At 35.2% G+C, this 21221-nt stretch overlaps 1 protein-coding gene across 4 annotated transcripts in view; it reads right to left on the bottom strand.

Moving 5' to 3' along the window:
- The window catches only part of SBF2 (SET binding factor 2), a 238479-nt gene that overhangs the window by 72022 nt on the left and 145236 nt on the right, over positions 1-21221 (bottom strand). For all 4 annotated transcript variants that reach the window (XM_031613850.2, XM_031613849.2, XM_090140453.1 and 1 more), the window contains exons 15-16: positions 20395-20504; positions 18875-19024 (exon numbers count right to left, since the gene is read on the bottom strand). In XM_031613850.2, coding sequence (XP_031469710.1) covers positions 18875-19024; positions 20395-20504 — 260 coding nt within the window. The remainder of the gene's footprint in view (positions 1-18874; positions 19025-20394; positions 20505-21221) is intronic.

Genomic DNA, 21221 nt, shown 5'->3' with positions numbered 1-21221 from the left:
CAATTTCTGCATTATTTTCTGTTGCTAAAGATAGGCCCAATCCCCACGTGGAACTTGTAGGTTAACATAAGGATATGTTAGAATTGGAATGAAAATGCCAAATTTAAAATCAGGCTTTACAACATTCAAAAGTACTCCAAAATTTTTAAGGAAATACATTACCCTATTTCTGTAAGTGCTCTGTCGTAACCAGTTACCAAACAATCCATCCTGATTGTTTCAAGATATCTACTTAATCCTTCAGCTCAAATTATTTGTAAGACTTTTGGCTTTTACCCAAAATATACATAAAAATATTTTTATTAAAACTGAACAATGCATCTTCACCTAGAGAGCATCCAATATTCCAAGAGCTAACATATGTCTCAAAGATATATATCACCACCACACAAACAACATCGTGTATTATTTTTCCATTCCTTCTTGCAAGTATGAAATTCTCCACATACTCTGTGTCAGCAGTACCCCCTGGACTTGTAGTATGGAGGTATTATCTACATATATTTTCATCTGTAGCGCGTGACAAAACCTGTAAAATGATCTCATTTTGGAATTAAGTACAATACTGTTGTTTTGAGAATAGTGAAATTAACCAACTATTTATCTTCCTTCTAGTAGCATGACAGAACACAACAGCTAACGGAGCTGTTATAGCAAAATTATAGCCTCTCAATTGACATGCAAACCAAAGCACTGGAATTGTCATATATGTATTGTATTTAATGAATTTTGGAAAAAAGAAACACAGCTGCTTTACATATAACAATGTCTACCAATCGTGAAAAATACCTCTTACAGAAGTAAGCAAATAAAATATAAAAATAATTAGAGCTGTTTTCTTACACTGCAACACAATAGAGTTGAAACACAAAGGGTAATGATGGGGAGGAACAAACATTCTCAACAATGAATTTTTAAGAATCAATGCCTTATGACAGCGAATTTTGGAGCTCCATCATGCCACGTGTATCATGTGCAGAGTGCTTTCAATCCACACCTAAGTAGGATGAAGATCTGACTTGATTTCAGAACAAGTAATGACCTGAACTTCTATTTGGAAAAGCTAGTTTGTCGTCATCAAATTGAGAATTCTTCTACAGTCCAATCCTAGCAATGATCAGCAAACAAAAGCCACTCCAAGTAAAGTTTTTTCCTTGAGGTGCACGCCTGGATTCAACTCCTTTAAGCACCCAATGATTTTCCACTGGCTATAAGAGCAAGTTCAAGGGAGCAAAACAGTGATAGGCACAGGCTTATACACCTTCTTGAACAGGCCACAGAAAATATCTGATATTTAGAGACTTCTGCTTTCCTTTAGTTACACAATAAAAATCCAGGAGAGACATATTAAATGTCTCTTTAAACCTGATAACATCTGAAAAACCTGATAACATTTATTAAACTTGATAAGATTTGAAGTTTTCTACTCAGGTACAATTTTCCTTATAAATCAATCCACTCTGAAAGTCTCTCTCATTAAGTACTAGTTGATCAAGAATGTGGCTGTATTAAACTGTATGCTGCTTTGGACAATAAGCTTTCCAAAAGGAAACCACATTTTTAATGATCTATAGCAATCTGAGTACTGAAAACCTAGGACCCGATTCTGCTTTACATTCAACAGCACTATAAATAAATAGAATAATTCATAAGCCTATTACATGAATTGAACATGCAGTGAATGCCTTCAACCTAGTAAGCTACATATGGCATCTCTTGACTATATGTGGGACTTTTTGCCAGTACAATCTGGTGTATGTACACTTCATTAAAAATACTGAAGGAATCATCACTACTGCACTGTGATTCCTAAGAAGTACTGGATGCTGCCCATCTTCATGAAGACCAAGAGCATTCATCACAGTGCAGGACTATGCTCATTAACAATCATGAAAAAAGCCAGAAATGTTTTTTAAAGTGCTAAGATAAGACTTGCTAACTTAGCAGGTGTAAGGTCACAAATCATGTGCACAGTGAGAACATCAACTAAAAATTACAGGTGAATTACTTGTTTCAAATTCCCAGATGATCTCATTGGTGCTTGAATTTAATTTTTGTTGTTATGGATGTACTATGCAGGTAGGTTTGTACTGAAACCTAGTCTTCTTAATACTTTTTCATCTAAAGTAGTAAAGAATTCAGTAGTGCAATCTAGAAAAAATGGTCCGTTGGAACTCCAACTGAACTCCAACAGAATTCAAAATTAGAACTTAATTTTAATTAGCTGATTTTACATAAATCATTCATTTTCATTACATGAACTGAATAATTTATGCATCTAAATAAATAAATGCAATATTTATGCAATCAGACTGCAAAAAGTGGTAGGCTGTTATCAAAACCAAACACAAGATCCATCCAAAGACAACACACAATGAAATTAAAGACATTCTAGCACCTCAGAAATACCCACAGTGCTGTTACAGATGTAATCTACCACAATCCTTAATATTTAATTTCCTTAATAGAAAAAAGCAAGACTTTCATCCAAATACAGGTTACTGCCAAGTCTCATTCTGATTTGAAAGAAGCACCTAAAACACCACAGGATTTCAAAAGGAATACTGATTCCATGTTGATCAATGTTATGACCAACATTCTTCATATTCAGCCTCAGCAGAGTTAAAAATCCAAGGAAACAAACTACCAGTTTTACGCTTTACTCATTACATCTAATGTAATTATATGTTGCCTTGAATGAAAGCAGACAAAAAGTAGTTATATTTGGAACAAGCATTAATTTTAGAAGCATTTAAATTGCAAGATTTAACCCTACAGCCAAATCCACCCTCTGGAACAACACTCAGAATTTGCTGAAATAAATGCAAGTACGACACTAATTGATTACATTACTTATTATTAAAAGTTTATAATTATCTTCAAAAGAAACTCTGGAATCTGATTTTTCTGACATTTTGGATAAAGTTTTCATACTGAAATACGCAAAACGGTCTTTTCAGTGAAAGTTAGCGTATGGCAGCTTTCTGGCATTCCTATGCAGTTTGCCTAGTAAAATTAGCAGCACTGCTAACTACTGCTTCTTTATAATGGGATCAAAAGTTCTTATTTTTCTTGTCACCAAAGATGAAATCCAACTTTACTGAAATTTTTTTAAACTAGATACAATTCTTCTGGGACTTGAGAGACAGGATATGAAGACATACTTGGAAGACCCATACAGCTGATTACTTCTAGACTAATCTATTAACAGAACCGTGAGAATATACATGAAACATGGAAGATACTATCATACATTAATGGTTACTGAGTATTTAATTCTCAGGCTGCCCAGAGCCTTTCTTCATAAATGACCGCAGACCATTTTACATTTGTTACTCCTGACTTCAAGTTTTTAATTTAACTTTTGTTCCACTTATGTACTGTTGCACTGATTCTTGACAGATAAAAACAAAAACTTTAAGCTCTTACTGCCTCTTGTTTTCAGGTTTAACATTCACTACAATCATGCTATGAGCTTTTGAAAAGCAACTTCTCAGATTGCTACTTGGTGACTGTCTGACAGCAGAGGAAGCCCACACTGGACAGACTTCACCTGTGCTCTGATTTACGCCAGATGTAAAATTTCACTTTCTATGGCCATTACAAAACAGTGAGATTGCTGTATATTAATACAAGTGCCAAAGGTGATGACAAAGGAATAGCACCCAACCCAGAAGAATCCTCACCAATTTGTTTAGACAGTGTGGCCATCCTGCCTGACCATAAGCCTTCATAAGAACCACTTCATTAAGAAACCTCAGATGTCAGCAATAAGATGCTAAATGTTGCAAACCTGCTTTTCAGGGCAGCAGGAGATCCCACTCCATATTGGAAGGATTTTATTTCATCGAGAACTTCATATTTGGCTTTACCTGACCCTGAATTCTCATAGGTTTGTCTGCCCTTATAAACGACAGAATTTAATTGATGAAATTCAGATGGACTCACACAAGCATATCTTTTTCATTGATTTCCTTTTGCTTTATTTCGTATATTCAGAAGTTAACAATGCAGTATATTTTCTCCACACAACTTCATCATATTTTTGATCTCTCAGCAAGCCAAAGACATTTTACTCAGAGCTGCTGAGTTTTTCTCTCCATGCCTCCACCCCTTTTTCTTTCTCAACAAATACATTTCTGTCTAGGATTCAGTAATTTCCCCCTTTTTTTGCAATAAATTATGTTTAGGAAATCAGGAACCTCAATTTTCACGTGCATAAATTACACATTCTTTACTGAATTTTTACTGTACCCCAAAAGAATAAAAAAGCACCACTTTTTTCTTCTTCTTCTTCTTTTTTTTTTTTTTTTTTTTAAGATACTGATAAACACAAGAATGCCATCCCTTGCGTCTAAGCACATCTGAGTTTCTTTAACAGAAATGCCATGCATGTTTCTGAATACTGTCATGAGGCCCATGGCAATAAAGTTCAACATACTCGGGCTGTAATCTTCTCCCAAGGAAATGGTTGGAATGCCAAGATGCCTTTTGACTTTTATTTCACAGCAGGGCTTCATTCACAGTGACTCTGTCCAAACCTTAAACTACACCAGCTGTGATAAAAGGTCCTGCATGGTAATTTGTAAAAAGTATTTGACAAATAACACTCAAGTGATACAATGCATTGTAATTCATGATTGAATAGTGATCAATATTTGTTAACTATTCAGTTTGAGAGGGGTGATTAATTCACAATGCAGAGTAAGTCTAATGTCCCAGTAGACTGCAAAACATTGCTACTGGATACATTATAAAGCACTTCACAGACAGCCTGTTTAATTGAGCTAGTTAACAACAAGAACAAAAAAAGGTTTGAAATAATAGAAAAACTATTAAAATAGGTGTAACATTCCAGTGTAGTCCAATTATTGCTTAGCAAATTGGTTTATAAGCACATACTACACATACCTATGCATTCTAGTATCCATTTGGAGCACAGCAGCATCTCTAATAACTCAACAGCAAAGTCACAAACTTTCAAATATGTATGTTCACATACCTTAATTTTATTCTTCTTTGTTAAGCTTCATGGGATTTTTCTAATTTTAAAACTTGCAGTAAAAATGCATCACACATCATTAGTGCACATTACATATGAGTTTTTAAACTTATTATGAATTAACACCTTTTTAGTATTAGATTTCTATGGGTATAAAAAGTGATTCATTGAGAAATTAGTCTTTCAATTTAGGAAAATATTACTTGCTCTCAATAAAAATAAAATATTTCTTCCATCAAGATGAAACCTTTACTAGTGCATAAAAGTTTTGATACTTAGACAGGAAAACTCTGAAGGAGACTATTTTTGAGGGTACAGCAATTTTTAATTATGCTAAATACCCTCAATGACAACTTCTAAACTCCGAAATTTCTTATAGATACTGTGTTAATTATGACTGACTTTTTGGGGAAACAGAAATGAAAATGTTGCACAAGACTTTCATGAAGGCAAGGAAAAGGTTTGGGAGATCTAGACTGGACTATCTCACCTTAGGGAACAAGTCCTCACAGAAAGCATTTTCAGATACATAAGAAACAAAAAATTGATTGAGGACAGAAAGCACATGCTGACAAGGGGAAAACAGTTTGATCAACATCTCTGATGAAATTACAAGCTCTGTAGCTGAGTGATGCACAGTATGCTACCATGGCTTTAGCAGGGCTGCTGACATGGAGTCCTTTGGTATAGTAGCCAGGCTGAGGAGAGATGTTTCACATGGGTGAGTGGACAACTGACTGGAGCATCGCTGAAAAGACAGTGATCAATGGTTTAAAGTTAAATAGGAGATCTAGTCATGAGTCATGTTTTCAGGAGTTGATATTGTGGCAAATACTGTCTAATGTTTACATTAACAAAGTGGAACGTGGCATGAAATACATCTTAATTGAGTTAACCAATGACACCAAATTTGAGGGAAGTAAATAGCTGAATGGTAAGACTGTTACTAACCAGCATCACTCCCTACTGGAGAATATGTCAAGAATATACCAAGTTCAACAAAGACAAGTGCAAAGTCAGCATGGGATATGCTGACTCTGTGCAAAAGTATAGGCTATGCATGACCAGCACCTGGAATTGTGCTGCGTTAAACCTGTCAAAGTAAGACCATGCTCTAAGATTCTGAAAAAGGTGCAAAATGAATTACCTTGCTTTATTGCTGCAGACTCTCTAGAGTACAGAAAGTTCCAAGGAATAGGTAAACTAGATGAAGAAAGGAAGGGGAAGAATATCTATCTAGTACTAAGTCAAAAGCACAAAAAATTCTCATCTTATTTAAAAATATACTCATAGAAGGGGCAAAAGAACAAAACAATTCAAAAGTTTAAGGATTTTGTCCATGGGAAGGGAACTGTCAGGAGAGTGCAGAACTGAAAATCACCCAGAAAAACTAAGTAAATACGTAAAGGGAAATAATTATGCACAACAGGAAAAAATCATCAAAGAGAAAGCTGGTGTCAATTACATATATATACACACATATAAACATACAGTTAAGCACACGAACATATGCACATCCCAATTGCATCCGCGGGTTTTTGGCAGGTGCTTCTGGGAATACACATCCATGTCTGCCATGCTTCTCCTACAAACAGCGAGAAGTGGAGTTTCTTTTTGAGGTGCATTTGTATTCGACATCTTGTTGCTGGACAGTTTCAGCTTTTCTACACCAACCTTGATAGTACTGAGACACTTTGCTCCAGTTTTGGCAGAGATATCAGTCTATATACAGCTGCACCAAAGGACAACAAGAATGACAATGACCAGCTGCTTCTGGAAGAAGTTTTTTTGGATCAGCTTCATTGGTGCAGCTCCATTTCTGATTCACAAAACAAGTGTCAGCTGCTGGAAGCAGATTTTTTTTGTCGTAATTCTGCCTCTTACAAGGCTGTGAATCTTCAGAAAGTCAGTAAGGTCCTAGGCACATGCGTAGGCACAAATGACATTTCCTTAGTTGCCCTGGTGAATTTGATGAAACCTAAATTTCTCACTGCCAACCCTGCAGCCAGACCTCTCGGCTCCTTATCAGACTACAATGTAAGTTTTCTGCTGCATTTCAGAAAGTAGCTACAATTTTAACAACTTTAATAAAAGTTATTGTAGAAGTTGTTCAATTCAAAACTCAAACCTTAAGGCAAAAAAGAAACCAAGAACAAATTAATGGTTATATAACTCTGGTCACTAAAACTTGTTTAAATGGCTCACAGACAAGAATAACTAAAGCCAATCTGGGAAACTAAAGGACATATATTGGGCATGGTAATGTAGCATGTTGCTGAGCAATGTCCATCTTGATTAAGACATCAAATCCGCATGAGCAAGGGAGAATGTTTTTGAAAAGCTTGGAAAGCTCAAGAGATTCAGACATTTTAAGAGCTGCTTGATTTAGTACAGCGCTGCTTCTTCTATGATAACATTCGTCAGTGAAATATATACGTTCTAATAGAAGCGTTTAAGCTACAGGAAAGAAATCTTAGGATAATATGGATGTTTCATTTAACTTACTATGAAGTGCTTTAAGCGTACAGGTTGTACTTTCCACTGCACGTGCAGCAGCTTCTTTCATATGGATACAGGCTTTAATTGAAATCTTAGGCTTTTGTGGTTCAATATAACAAGGATGGCAAGTGGGAACAGTGTTCCTATGAAATTTTTTTATTAAAATTTAGTTATTAGCATTTCTTGTGAGAGAGAAACAAAGACAAGGGAATAAACTGTAAACAATTTTGAACTAGCAATTATGAATGCATTTTCCAGTATTAAAATTTCTTATATTAATACTTCTCTCTGGGATTTTCACATGACAGCAGGAAATCCAAAGTTTAGAATGCTGTGAAGCATTCATCCTCCACTTTGGTTACAGAAGTGAAAAAGCAAGCTCCCAAAATATACTGGTTTGCACATCTAGTTGAAGAGACATGCTTGGATGTTCTTGAAACAAATTCCTCCTCTTTTTTTTCTAGAAAGAGTTCTGTAGTGCAAACACTTTGAGAAGAAAGAAGTAATCCCTGAGCTAGCTGCATGGACCAAAAAAGCAGAAGTGTGGTAGGGAAACATCAACATAGATCAGCCTTTCAGTAAAACTGTCTGATACAAACTGTATGAAATCTTGGCACGATCCTTTTCTTTTCCTGTTCCACAGCTTTCCAGAATCATTGCTAGTAAAGGTATCCAGCTAACTAATCACAGAGAACTTCTTTGCAAGCTTTTGAGTTGCCAACTATTTATTTATTGTTTTATTTCTGACAGATCATCCCTAGGCTATCTTATCTTCCTTCCTGAAGGGTTTATTCAAAATGTTTTTCTGTTTTATTCCTATCTTCTTGAAAGTATTGGGGGAAAAAAAAAAAGCATATAGGGAAAGGGGAGTCTTGCTACGGAAGCACAGTAGAAAGCAATGAAATGTGCAGAAAAGGCAAACTGGGGTACAGTGAAATAACAGTCATGTATTCATCAGAATTACACTCACACTATTTAAAATTCTTCCCACACAATTCACATTTGGAGCTTTTAGAAGGATGAGCCAGAATGTAGTGGTTGAAAAATAGGAGCACGTAGCAAAGTTACTGAAGGACTAAACTCATTCTACGGTGTTTTGAAAGGAGATTTAAAATCGGTTTTTGGTTCAGTGCTGTAAGACATCCTGTTAAGCTATCTTAGTCAACTGCAAAATACTCTTATTTGCCATTCTTCTCCTACAGTTCTTGAACCTTCTCCTTTTCACAGAAAATAAAAAAATAAATGATTTGTGCTTTCTGTGTAACCACAAAGCGAGAGGGATGGATGCAAAGGCACATTATAATGTGCTATCATGCAGCACATTGATGCAGATTTGAGCAGTGAGGCACATGAATGTGATAATGCAGTGGTGTTCTAACATACAGGGAGCAGAAACATGCAAACCAAGCTGTTCTGAGAGCATAAACAGGTTAATCAGCCTAGAAAGGTACCACAGCATAACATGGCAATTGCAGCAGTACCTCTGGACACAAGAATTATGGGCACCAAAACTGAACTATGGGCACAAGAACTAAACAGCATGCATTTTCACTACTGTCTTCAAAGTATATGACTCTTTCAATTGACTTTAAATATGACAGCCAAGTGTCTGCCAAAATTTACCACCCCCGCAGCAATAACACAGGGGTGCTGCACATCTTATTTAAATGAAAATCTCTAGAAAATACCTTAATATTTGATGTTGGATTCAGATCCTTTATGAATGAGTTAAATACAGGAATACCCCTATGTGCTGCATTTTTATTTTGTTAGCATCCCTTCAGCCAACACAATTGTTTTCAGCAGACAACAAAAACATGTGCTACGCTATCTTATAGCAGGAACAAACTTATAACGAGATCAAATGAGTGGAAGCTTTTATCAATACCTAAAATAATATGATTATTTCATCTGGTTGCTTACACATTGATAGAAATACATATATATTTAAAGATACAAATGCCTGATTTTGGAAGAGAGTCCAGTGCAGGGCTGCAAAGACGATGAAGGGGCTGGAGCATCTCACACGTGAGGGAGGGTGGAGAGAATTGGGGCTGTTCAGTCTGGTGAAGAGGAAGCTCAGGTTGTGTGGGAGGAGGCAGGAGGATTGGAACAGATAAAGTACTGGGAAAAGCATACCACCTGTCAACTTTTACTTGCATACCAATAATCACAAAGTAAATCTACAGCGTAATATCATAACACTGGTAATCATTAGATGATTATTGTAGAACCTTACAGTACTGCAAACATTTCTGTAAGACATACATCTAATAAGTAAATAGTGACTCAAAACAAGATATGAAGAAATGTTAAATTAATGTCAATTGCAGAAAGTTACAGAACAGCAGACTTCTAGGTCATGTTATACTGATGCAGTGATTTCCTAAACATAGTCAACAAAGATAGTCAAATAGTCAACAACTATTTTGTAATAACAATTAGAAATTTAGTTGGCAGTCATGAGAAAAAAATTAAGTTGGAGAAATCACTACAGAGTGATAATAAAATAAATGCAAGAGATTTAATATTAATTTTTAAATGGCTGCCAAACGGTGAATGCTAAACGTAGTAAGAAGAGTACTGAACAGCTGAAATGTGAAGAGCAGCAAGTTGTTGAATGTATAGAAAGAGAGTCCTGGCTCCTCAGATCCTCAGAGCAAAGCTCAAATGTACACCCTCTTAAAATGCTTTCTTGCATTTGCCTGGAAAACTGAAAACAGACTAACCTCCCCTGTCCTTCAACCCCACTTGGTGGGAGAACTTACCTGGTACATTGATCTCACACACAGAACATCAACATCCTCAGCTGCAGGTTGGACCTAATGACCTTTTGATGTTCTTCCCAACCAGGGCTATTCTAAGATTCGACACTAAATATGAGAAAGTAAATGACAAGAAGGGCAACAAACGAACAAACAACAACAAAAAAACAACAACAAAGAGGCACTCTTGTGCTGAAACAAATGGTAGAGAAGAAGAAAAAGGAAATGAAGAAAGGTATACAGAACAAGCTTACATAGGCATCTCTTCTTGAACTCAAAACTGCCAACCAGACTAATTTTTACGTAAGTATTTCGGTTTTTATTTCTAAATGATTACATATTTATACAAAATTGTGATGGAGTCAAGTTTATACAGTGGTATGGTAGAAGCAGGTTTTGCAGCTCATATAATGTCCACGATCAAGTGTTGTATTGAGTCTTTTCAGTAAGTTTTGGAAAGGTTTCTCTCAGGAAAAATTTTACTGGAGAACTTTGAGCATATTTAGGTTATGACTTAAAACGACTTCATCGGAAACTAATTTGTTCAAGATTACTTTCTTATTAGGCTGTTGCCTGAGTAGCCAATGACATTTCATCACTACCATGGAGATTACAGGCTCCACCACAATTTCAGCTACCCCCAAGGACCTCTAAGGTCAATCTCTTATTGACAAGAAAGCTAAGAAACACACTCATTTTATATATATATATATATATATATATATATATATTTTAATCTTGAAAATCAGGTAAGAATAGATTTAGGAGATTTAAGCAGTTTGTTGTTGTTTGATTCGTTGTTTTTTGTAAAATACAGAAGAGTCCTTTTACCAAGAGGTAACTGTGAGCATATGATTCTCCCTCCCTCTCTATGCAAACATCCTTATTTCTCCTGACGCTCCCTTAAATGTATATATCTGTAAGTGAAGCTAAAAGTTTTTAAACTGTCGTGGAAGTAACATACATCTAGAAAACATGTTGACTTAGGTGCATTCGTTAAATATGACTTGGTTTAACCTGACATAGCAGAAAGACCCCTTTCTCCCTAACAAATCCTAACTCTCATCTCTAAAAAAATCACAATATTATTAGTGGAGAACGATAAAAGTCTGAACGGATAGTGACATCAAAAAAAATTTGTTTCTTTACCCAGAAGTTCTCTGAGTGGTCCACTATTTTTCCCAAGCTCTTGTGGAAAACCATATTGAAGAACAGGCAGCTCTCTGCTGAGAATGACCAAAGTGACCTCAAAAGAGATGAATTTCAAATAGGCTACTGAAAGTGAATTTTTGGATAATCAGAATAGTCGTTTATTTTAGTACACCTGTTCTTACTTGAAAGCACAGGATGCCCCCAGATGTGAAGCCAGGAATGAATACTACCAAAGGTGCAACGATTAGACTTCAGGTAGGATCTTTCCTGTTTCCATAAGACAAGTTTTCATGAGCAGTCAATTATGGTCTCCTTGACTGATTTTAAGTGAATCAATTCTGATGCCTATTGCTTTCATATGTACATTTTGCCCTTGTTATGGTACTAGAAGTTACATAAGATCAATAAAATCCATATCTTTCCTATGTGGTATTTCAGACCAAATTATCCTTGAGCAACTCCTTGCGATGAGCGTGTATAAAATGCAAACAGCAGCCTGAATCTCTTTTTTAAAGTTCATTGAAATATAGATAATAAGAAAGTTGAATACATCTCAGCATCCTGTTTCTGACTGCTCTGTAATTATGGTTTTCATGTCTTTGATCCATGCAACACTGCTGGTCTACTATGCCCGAGAGCTTGTGAAAAATAAAATACTGCAAGCCTACTGTCAATTTTCTTCACAGAAACTATGTTTTACATGCCAATCAGCTCTGTAGGGGCCGAGGTGAAATGGATAGGAGATTGTGAAGGTAACAGCCATCTATCATAATCAAGCTAGGACCTAAATCTATGCCTTTCTTAAACATATAATTCAGAGGCTAAGTAACAAATTGTGTTAACAGGACTGTAGCTGTGGTCTGTGGCTTTTAAACAGAACCACATATGGTTACTATTTCAGCTATTCCCTAACGACAAAGGCAAGGCTCCAAAATAGTCAATTAAAATAAGTATTCTCCTTTAAATTGTGGGTTTTTTTTTTGTTGTTGTTGTTTAAGTTCATAAATAAAATGGAATAAATTCCAATGAAATCAATTAGAATCCTTGGCTTGGCCCAAAAACAGTAAATTAGAGGCTATTTTAGTCCACGGGTTTTGCCTACGTTAACATATGTTCTCTTACGAATAAAAAAAATGCTCCCTTGCAAAAAAAACCTTTTTCCTCTGTTCCATACACCTGGAAGGAATAGAGAATATTATATATTAATTCTATGCAACTTATTTAGGCATATGCATTCTCTGAATTTATATTTGCTCAATTAACAGCAAAAGCAAGGGTTTCTCACAGTGTTTATATAACCAAAGAAATTTGCATTAATTCCAAAGTAAGTTAATTTTGTCCTCTAAAGACAAGTAATCTATCTAGTTAATTAATCAATTCTATTTCTAGTCTCACAAACACTGTAAAAATTTAGATTGTTAAATGTGTCACTGAAATTTCAATCCCCAGCTCCCAAGTGGAGTTTTGGAGTTAAGAGCTGAAGAATCTGACTGGGGGGAGTGAAGCAAGGTTATTTGTTTCTTTTAGATTATAACCTGAAGTTACTTCTAAATACTTCATTGCCTCAGTACGTACTAAAGCTGCTTCTCCCTACCCCTCATCTGCTTATGGCAAGGAATTACTAATCTTCACCACAGCTTACATACGTGGTATTTTTGCATGCATCTTAAAAACCAATTCACATAGGTCATAAATCTGGCCTAAAATTTTTGTTGTTGTTGTTCTAAAACTTTGCACAGATCTCTTTTTATATGTAACAGTAAAGATACATCTATTATTGTAATGAAATTTACTCCTTAAGCCTTTTTCCTTAAAAAAAAAATAAAAAATAAAAAAAAAATCCAAAATGCCACATATGTTCATTACTTTGTGTCATATTAATGCATTTGTGAAAGTTTACACAGAATATTGACAAAACCCAGAACTCAGCTGTACTTTATGGTATTTATCTCAACATCGCACTTCAGTTTTTGAACACAAGCAGCCAACATTTCAATTGTTTAAACCAAAGGTTATACAAACATCATAGCAACCAAATGATTAGAAGACTTTAATATATTATAATGTTCTGTTTTAGAAATGACAGCATGTGAAAAATAAATAAAAGATGATTATTTTATAGCAGACTGGCAACTTTTTGATGCAAATTTCCAAGAAAGAATGTGATGTGTGGAAGACCAGAGAGACCTTGTTAGACAGAAAAACTCTTGCCCTTCACTTCAGTAATAAAAGACTGAACTAAAGCCACTGCACATGTCCATATGGGGATGCCACAGAAGTATGTTCAATGATTGGGTACTGAACATCAATACTGCATCATATTTTCTTTCTTACTGTATATAAAAAGTGACACAATATGGATGAAGTGCATGTACGTGTGCTTAACAGTATTATACACAAATCTACACTGAATTATGTGTCCTTGTTATGAAAAACACATTCTATACATCTTTTACATTCTAAATACAAATATTTTATATTTAATAAAAAAGATGGAAGAAATAAATGGAGAACTTGTGAAAACAGAAGTCACTGATTTCACATAAGTTACTTTATTACCAAAATGCCTACCCTTTTAAACATCAAGAAACATCTTTAAAAAAAAACCAACCACTTACCTTTCATCTCCTTCATGAACAGGCTCCAGAGTCACTACACAGCAGTATAACACAATTCCTAAACCAGACTTATTTTATTTACAACAGTGAGTAGCATACATGCACATGTCTGCTTTTCATCAAGACGACCAAAAACATTTAGAACACAGAGTTATTAGAAATGTGCAGCAACCACAAGGATGCAATTAACAGTAATGAACACTTAAGAGCAGTCCATGCCAAGCTCCACAAAGCTATGTGCTTTCAACACAACATCCAAGTGTGAAAGGGTGTCTCATTTTTATTAACCTATCTGCAAGCCATATAGAATCTGACCGAAAACAACACAACACAGCCACAAATCAGCCATCTGCCATTGGGATGCTCTATATTCTCTATTTTTCCCCCAAAACGCTTACATTGCTTTGGAAATGCCATGTAAAATCGCAGCTGATCCCAGCCAGTTCACAGCCCCATAGCAAGGTGGCAACCAGCCACAGCAGCCGGCAGTGCCAGCACTCAAGTATCTCCACTGATACTTTAATTAACAAAAACACCCTCCTATCATGTAATAATTGTATTGAAATACAAAGATTGAGCAGAAGTCAGACTTACTTCAGCTTCTAGAAGCAAGGACTGGAAGCTGCCAGGTGTAGAGCAGTTCCATGGGTGCCCATTGCACAGGGCCTCTCCCTGTGGAGAAGCCCCAACCTGCTGCCCCACTCCCAGACAAAGGCATTTCCACCAAACCCGGGGGCAGCAGGATGAAGTAATTTCTATAACACCACAACTGTGAAAAAGATCAAGTCGCTAAGAACTGATTAATTGATAGAGTTAAGTACAGCCTTCTCAAACTCCCAGGATTTTAATTCGTGAAATGTTTTGAAATACCTTAAAATACTTTACAATATTGCTGCTGTTCAACCATCATTTCTGAAAGCGCTTGCTTCCAGGAACACAAACCGAGTAACAAACGGCAGGCCATGGAATAAAAGGCTGAAAGAAAGACCTCCTATCACCCTCCAAAGAAAGATGTTTGGCAATGTAGTTTTCAACATAAAATATGAGAAATGCTAGTTCATTTAACCTTTATATTGCCAAGAATTTGAATCATATGACACACACATGGTTGATTTTCTCTTAGGAGTAATAAAATCTTTCTTGTTATTGGACAGTATTTGCAAAACTGAATTCTGAGAAAAATTAATGGCTAAGTATGAAAAATTGACCTCAACATGGTTTTGGCCATTATTTCTTAATCTGCATTAACAATAAAGCCTATTGCTCAAAACATAATTACATAGCAAAAGCACTCTGCTAACATATAGCCTTTTTAGATCCTTAAAAATCAGTACTGGCAGCCTTTTCTAAAAATATGAAAATAATGAAAATATTTCATTAGAGAAAATGAAAACCTTAAAGTAGAAATTTGCGTGTAGTTGCAAACTATTCTGAGGTAACCCCAACAGCAGAAAGCAAATGCCACAGAAACCATTTTCACATTTTTCACATTATATCATTACCTGTACGAATAAGTTGTCAATCAATACGTTAACGTAAATGGCTTTTAACAGTAATTTAGTTATATAACATATGGAAAGGAACATAACATTTATCTTCTGCTATCACAGATACTAACCACTGCTGTGATACAGGCTGCTTGAAATGCTTGTCAGAATGCATGATTTGTCAGGGGAAGAATTCTTACTCAGAGAATGAAAGTAACGTTTTTAGCACTTGGCCAATGACTACTTAACCCCAAGAGAGTGAGCTTAAATGAATCTTCATGACATTTTGATTTTTATACTACTATGAATGATCAGAAGTAATTCTTACATTTGCATTTCAGCAGCAGTAGATGGTCAGCACTTCACAAACACAAACAGAAAACAGTTTTCACGCTGCAGTATTGACTCGCTGCATCATAACTTAACTGTTTGTACAGCTGTCTAACATCTACCACACAGCTTGATATGCAACTCTGCACTTGATAAAGAAGGTAAATTGATCTGAAGTTTTCTTGTACAATTCCATATACCATGGGCCTGTTGAAAATTTGCAGCAAGGTCTTGCTTGTTACTTTCAAACTGTAAATAGGCTAAAGAAGAACAGTTGAAAAGAATGCCACACTTGGACTGAGAGACTCATGTTGACAAACACCAGAGATCTGGCAAGCACAAGTTTTGTCATCTCTACAGAAAGCAGTGAAATACCCTTTTCTTCCTTTCCTCCCAGTTGCAAAATGGTTAGAGATCAGACACTCGGGGAACTACAACATAACTTACATTTCACTGAAATTAAACAGCTTCTAACTTGAAGCAATGCTATGAGTATTTTCTTCCTCTGCCTTAGTCTATTTTCAAGCATTATGGCAGCAAACACGTCACACCAGGTATAAAGAGACTAGCAACAAGCAACAGTATACATGGTGGGATTATTACCAGCACTGTGTTAATATTCTACTTTTCATCAATCAAGTGATGAAAAGTTCTGAAATGATAGAAGTTCTGAAAAAGTATCTAACTTTTATTTTAATAGACTCAAGTAAAGCAAGCAAGTGCATTCAATTAAAAGAAGAAAAAAAAAGCAACACACACAAAAAAACTTGACACTGGAAACCAGGAAAATCTTGAACAGCAATGGAGAGATGGGCAGTAAGAATGCAATCTTCCTGATTTTGTAATATGTGGTACTGTTCCCAGTAAGACAAAGATTTTTGTACATGCCAACCATACAGTTTCACATTCAAAAGATACAGAAGCAACCAAGCTGTACACATTATTATTAACAATTCACATTATCGGAAGCAGAGGTTTGCTGGCTGGGGAACATCAGAGTTCCTATCTCATCAGGAAATGAGACAGGTGAGACTGTTTCTTTTCCCAGGGAAAACCATCAAGCTGGGATGTACTGCATACACATCCCAGCTCAACCTACCACATGCAGCAAGACCAGTTCAACGCCAGGATTGTGCCCAAACTATCACCTATGCCCCTTGGGTCCTCCCTTCCTCATAGCTTTCATATTTGCTGCCATATCCCCCATGGTAATAACAATATTTGTTTCTATTTTGGAGAAACCAATTGGAACAAGCAATAACATTAATAAAAAAATCTGAGACAGGACATTCAAGGACACGGTTTTTATAATTCCAATAGTTCTGTAAGATCTTAAATCAATATTGCAGTCTAATCCCCCAAAATTCCATCATCATTAATTTGGCATTCTAAATAAAAGCATGACTGCATTTTCAGTTATGATCACATTTTTAAAATCAAGTTTCTGTATTTTTCTAATATACACTGTTTAAGTTCCTTGGTCTCATGACCTGCAGCTAACAAGATACATTCCTCTACAGCAAAATGCTGACTTGCTGAGACTCTTTGCAGCAAGGACAAACTTAACTATGTTCTTAATAATATATTTTTGTCTTGAACTGATACAGAGAAGCTCCAAAAATGTCACAATTTACATATCGTTCCAAATAATACAGCTGAACAAAGTGCATAGACAAATTATAAATCAAGCTTTTATCTTAATAAATAATTTCATATGTCATAAAAGTGGATGTAGTGAATACTAACTAGCTGCCCAGTGTCAGGAGTTCAGATGTTTTCACATTGGCTAAGCTTACTACTGAGAAATGGAAATTTCCATCTTACATTTCAAAGATACAAAAATATTATTAGGAAAAAAGGAGAGAAAAAAAGGGGCAAAAAATAACCCCACCCTGTGCCCCCTTAATCCATATATTTGTTTCCTCTGCATGATTTGAGTTGATTTTGCTACATTTATTAAGAAAAATAACAATCATTCCATTTTACTTCAGTATGACTTTATAGACATTCATTTCTGTGAACATTTGAGGACCCCAGAAGGACTAAATTCATTCTAGAGTGAACATCAATTTTTCACAAACAGAAAAACTGCAATTGCTGACTTTATTAAAAGTTAACATCAGTGTTTCTTTCCTCAGAAAAGGAAATCTCCTCAACTCAGTATTTTCTTCTTCTATCTGTTAAGATGTGGCAAATAAAGACATTTGTATTTCCTTCCTGTTGCCTAAAACTCTGATTTTTTTTTTTCAGAAACTCAGAACTACTTCTAGAGTAGGACCAAAATTCGTGGTACGTCTAGAAAATTCTGTTTTCTGGTTTGAAGGAAAATCTATGACTCCGGAATATATAGCAGGTGCAACATATGGTTAAATCAGAACAATGAATCAAATGAAGATCAAAAGAACTCATACACATATGTTATTCTCATAGCTACCTGTTAAAAAGTTTATAACTTACTTACCAGTAAGTTTTTTACCAGTAGAAAAAATTAATAGATTAACTGAAACGCCAAAGAAAGTGAGTTTCTGACACGACACAGAAAAGCAGAACTACAACTATGAATAAGGGAAGGTTTATTTTTTTCTTGAAAAATGTTTGCACTTGTGACAACAAAGAAAAAAAGCTTACCTTTTGCTAAACCGTGCAGCAGGTGTTACACGTTTTAGGAACTCATAGTTGAAAACTACCCAGAAAAGTTAACACTATTCATAAAAAAGTATGTAAAGCTATTATGAATCTGTTCAATACTTACAACTGAATCTAAATTCTTTCTAAATGAATAAGCATGTAAGCAGTTTCCTTTCTAATTTTCATACTACACAGATCAGTACAGATCTTTGCATTTTCTCCTTTATCCTTCCAACTACAAAATCTGTTCAATCGCTCTCACCTAATATCTGCTACCTCACTGTAGTACATGGTCCTATCATTCAATTATTTTGCTTCTCCACATCACTGTAAACAATATTTTACTTATCACAGTCACAAAAAGACAAAGAACCAAACCTTCCCACACTGTACCTGCAAAGCACAGTTCATCATTCGTACTATGTAGTCAAACTGCTGATGGTCCAGTATCGCTCGATTTTGTTTAACATGCAGGCCTAATTCCTGTGTCAGGCAGTGCCGGGCTGCCTTTCCTTTTAGGGCTCTCAGAGCTGCAGGCAAGGTCTGGAGAAAAGAAAAATCTAACTTCACTAACATGAAATTGCAAAACAGTGAGTATCATATATTCTTTATCAGGAAACATTAAGTCATAGTACATATAGTATCTGAATGCCTTTCAGAATATCAAATTTTCATGTAACAGACTCAAGCAAAATCACTATAATCTTTATTTTCCACGTTTTTTTTTTTCTAATACATTAAACAACATCTCTCATCTACATCTCTAAATGGAAACAAGTGAATATAGAAAGGCACAGAATGAACAGGAAATCGGAAATGGATTACTGTGCATGAAAGCACATGCTGTAGCTGTACCAGCCAGGCTAGGTCTTAAGTTCACATATCAAGGCCAGCTAGCATGGTTTTTGATAAACAATGAATGACAAATGGTTTTAAAAGATGCATACCACTCATAGCACTGAGTCACAAGACTGTTATCAAGTTTACCCTAAATTAGGGCCAATAAAATATTTATACCAACGGTTTAACGATGTAGCAAGTGCCACCTCAGTGATTATCAACTGTGTCCCTTTAGGGAAGTTTGAATAGACAGCAAAAGATAAACAACAAAAGGCAGCTTATTATCAAAGGACAACTTTTCTAGGCAGGGTCCGAAAATATTGCTGAAATTTTCTAGTTGACTGCAAGTTGAACGTGGTTAAAAACTATTCTGCAACACATGCATTCAAAACTCTTTAAAGAGAGCTACAATTTTATTAGGATTTTTCTCTTCTGCATTTGGATAGACTATCTTAGGAAACCAGAGTTTCTTGGTTTATATCTTGAATTATGCAACCTCACAGATATACAGATGAAACTATTCTGAGAAATCCAAAAATTTCTGAAAATAATTATACTGCCATTTTTAGATGCACATTCAGGTTTGAGTACGTGTTTGAGTGATCGCTCTAGAATAGAAACATTAAAATTCTATGGGCAGAATCTGCAAAAAGGGACAGCATCTTAATGTAAAAAAATAAGGATGTTAACAACTTTAACATCTGAGAAAAAACTGACGTGAAATACTGACATCTACCTCTGAGTTCTATCAAACTACTGATTTTAAAAAACAGCAGAATTAATCAGGCTGAAAATTATTCTTTAAAAAGATTAATGATGTGGACAATACTATTCATAATGGAAGGAGAAATTAGCAAATTTACGCATTCAAGTTTCCAAATTTATTTCCCTCATATTACATATAAGATTACATTGAGATTATTCATTTTATCATTTACTTCATCACTTAAATTACAAAAATAATAGTTTGAAATGTAAGACTACAAAACATAATTTATGCCAAGGTCAGTCTCCATTTTGTTCATTAACAGAATTTATGCATATTTAGGAAAGTAAAAATTTAATTTTATTACCTTTTCAGTCTCCAAAAATTTATTTTCAAAGATGAATGAGATGCAGTTTCTAACAACTTCCAACCTTTGTGCACTATTGAAAACCGTGCTTCCTTTTTCCATTATGGAAACTAACATAAAAAGAAAAGAATACACATGTATGAATGTATTCTGCAAGAGTCACAAAGAATACCAGAAGGTTCTTAAAAATAAACAATGTGCCCCTCCATTCTATTCTGTTAAGCAAATACTATCAGTATTTGTAAGCATATACAGCATGTAAGCATCTACAGTAAGTAAACATATACAGATGCAAACATAGAATCTGTTTTATTTTCTTTGCTACCTGCATGAGAGCAGTCTGATTTTTAACTAAAGCAGTAGATGTTCCCCATTGGTTTTCTATAGGCATAACAAGATTCCAATCTTCAGAAGTTAACATGCTAATGAAATACATAAATAAATAGAAATTGATATAAAATGTTTGTATGTATATATAAATACACACACACACTTGTTCCAAAGCAAACTATATGTACATTTCACAGGAGAAATCAGGCAGGAGATAGCTACTTCGTTCTAAAAGAATTCTTCAGCCATGTCAAGAATCCAGTGACATGAAATAAAACCCCAAAAATGTATTCTCTTTTCTAGATTCAAATTTGCTGGGATCTAAAGATTATTTTCTTAACATGGTAATCTGCATGAATTTCAAGAAACAATGAGAGAATCTAGTAAATAGACTATAAATGCAGAATAGTTCCTTTTTTTTTGGTAGATAATGAGCTCCTAGTATACAAGGACGTTGACACTAATGATAGTTGGGAATATGGCTGTGAAAGTTATGA

This window comes from Phasianus colchicus, chromosome 5 (genome assembly GCF_987193195.1).
Source record: "Phasianus colchicus chromosome 5, bPhaCol1.hap1.1, whole genome shotgun sequence".
Taxonomy (NCBI): domain Eukaryota; kingdom Metazoa; phylum Chordata; class Aves; order Galliformes; family Phasianidae; genus Phasianus; species Phasianus colchicus.
The sequence above is the reverse complement of the archived record's forward strand: the minus strand, read 5'-3'. Positions and strand labels throughout refer to the sequence as shown.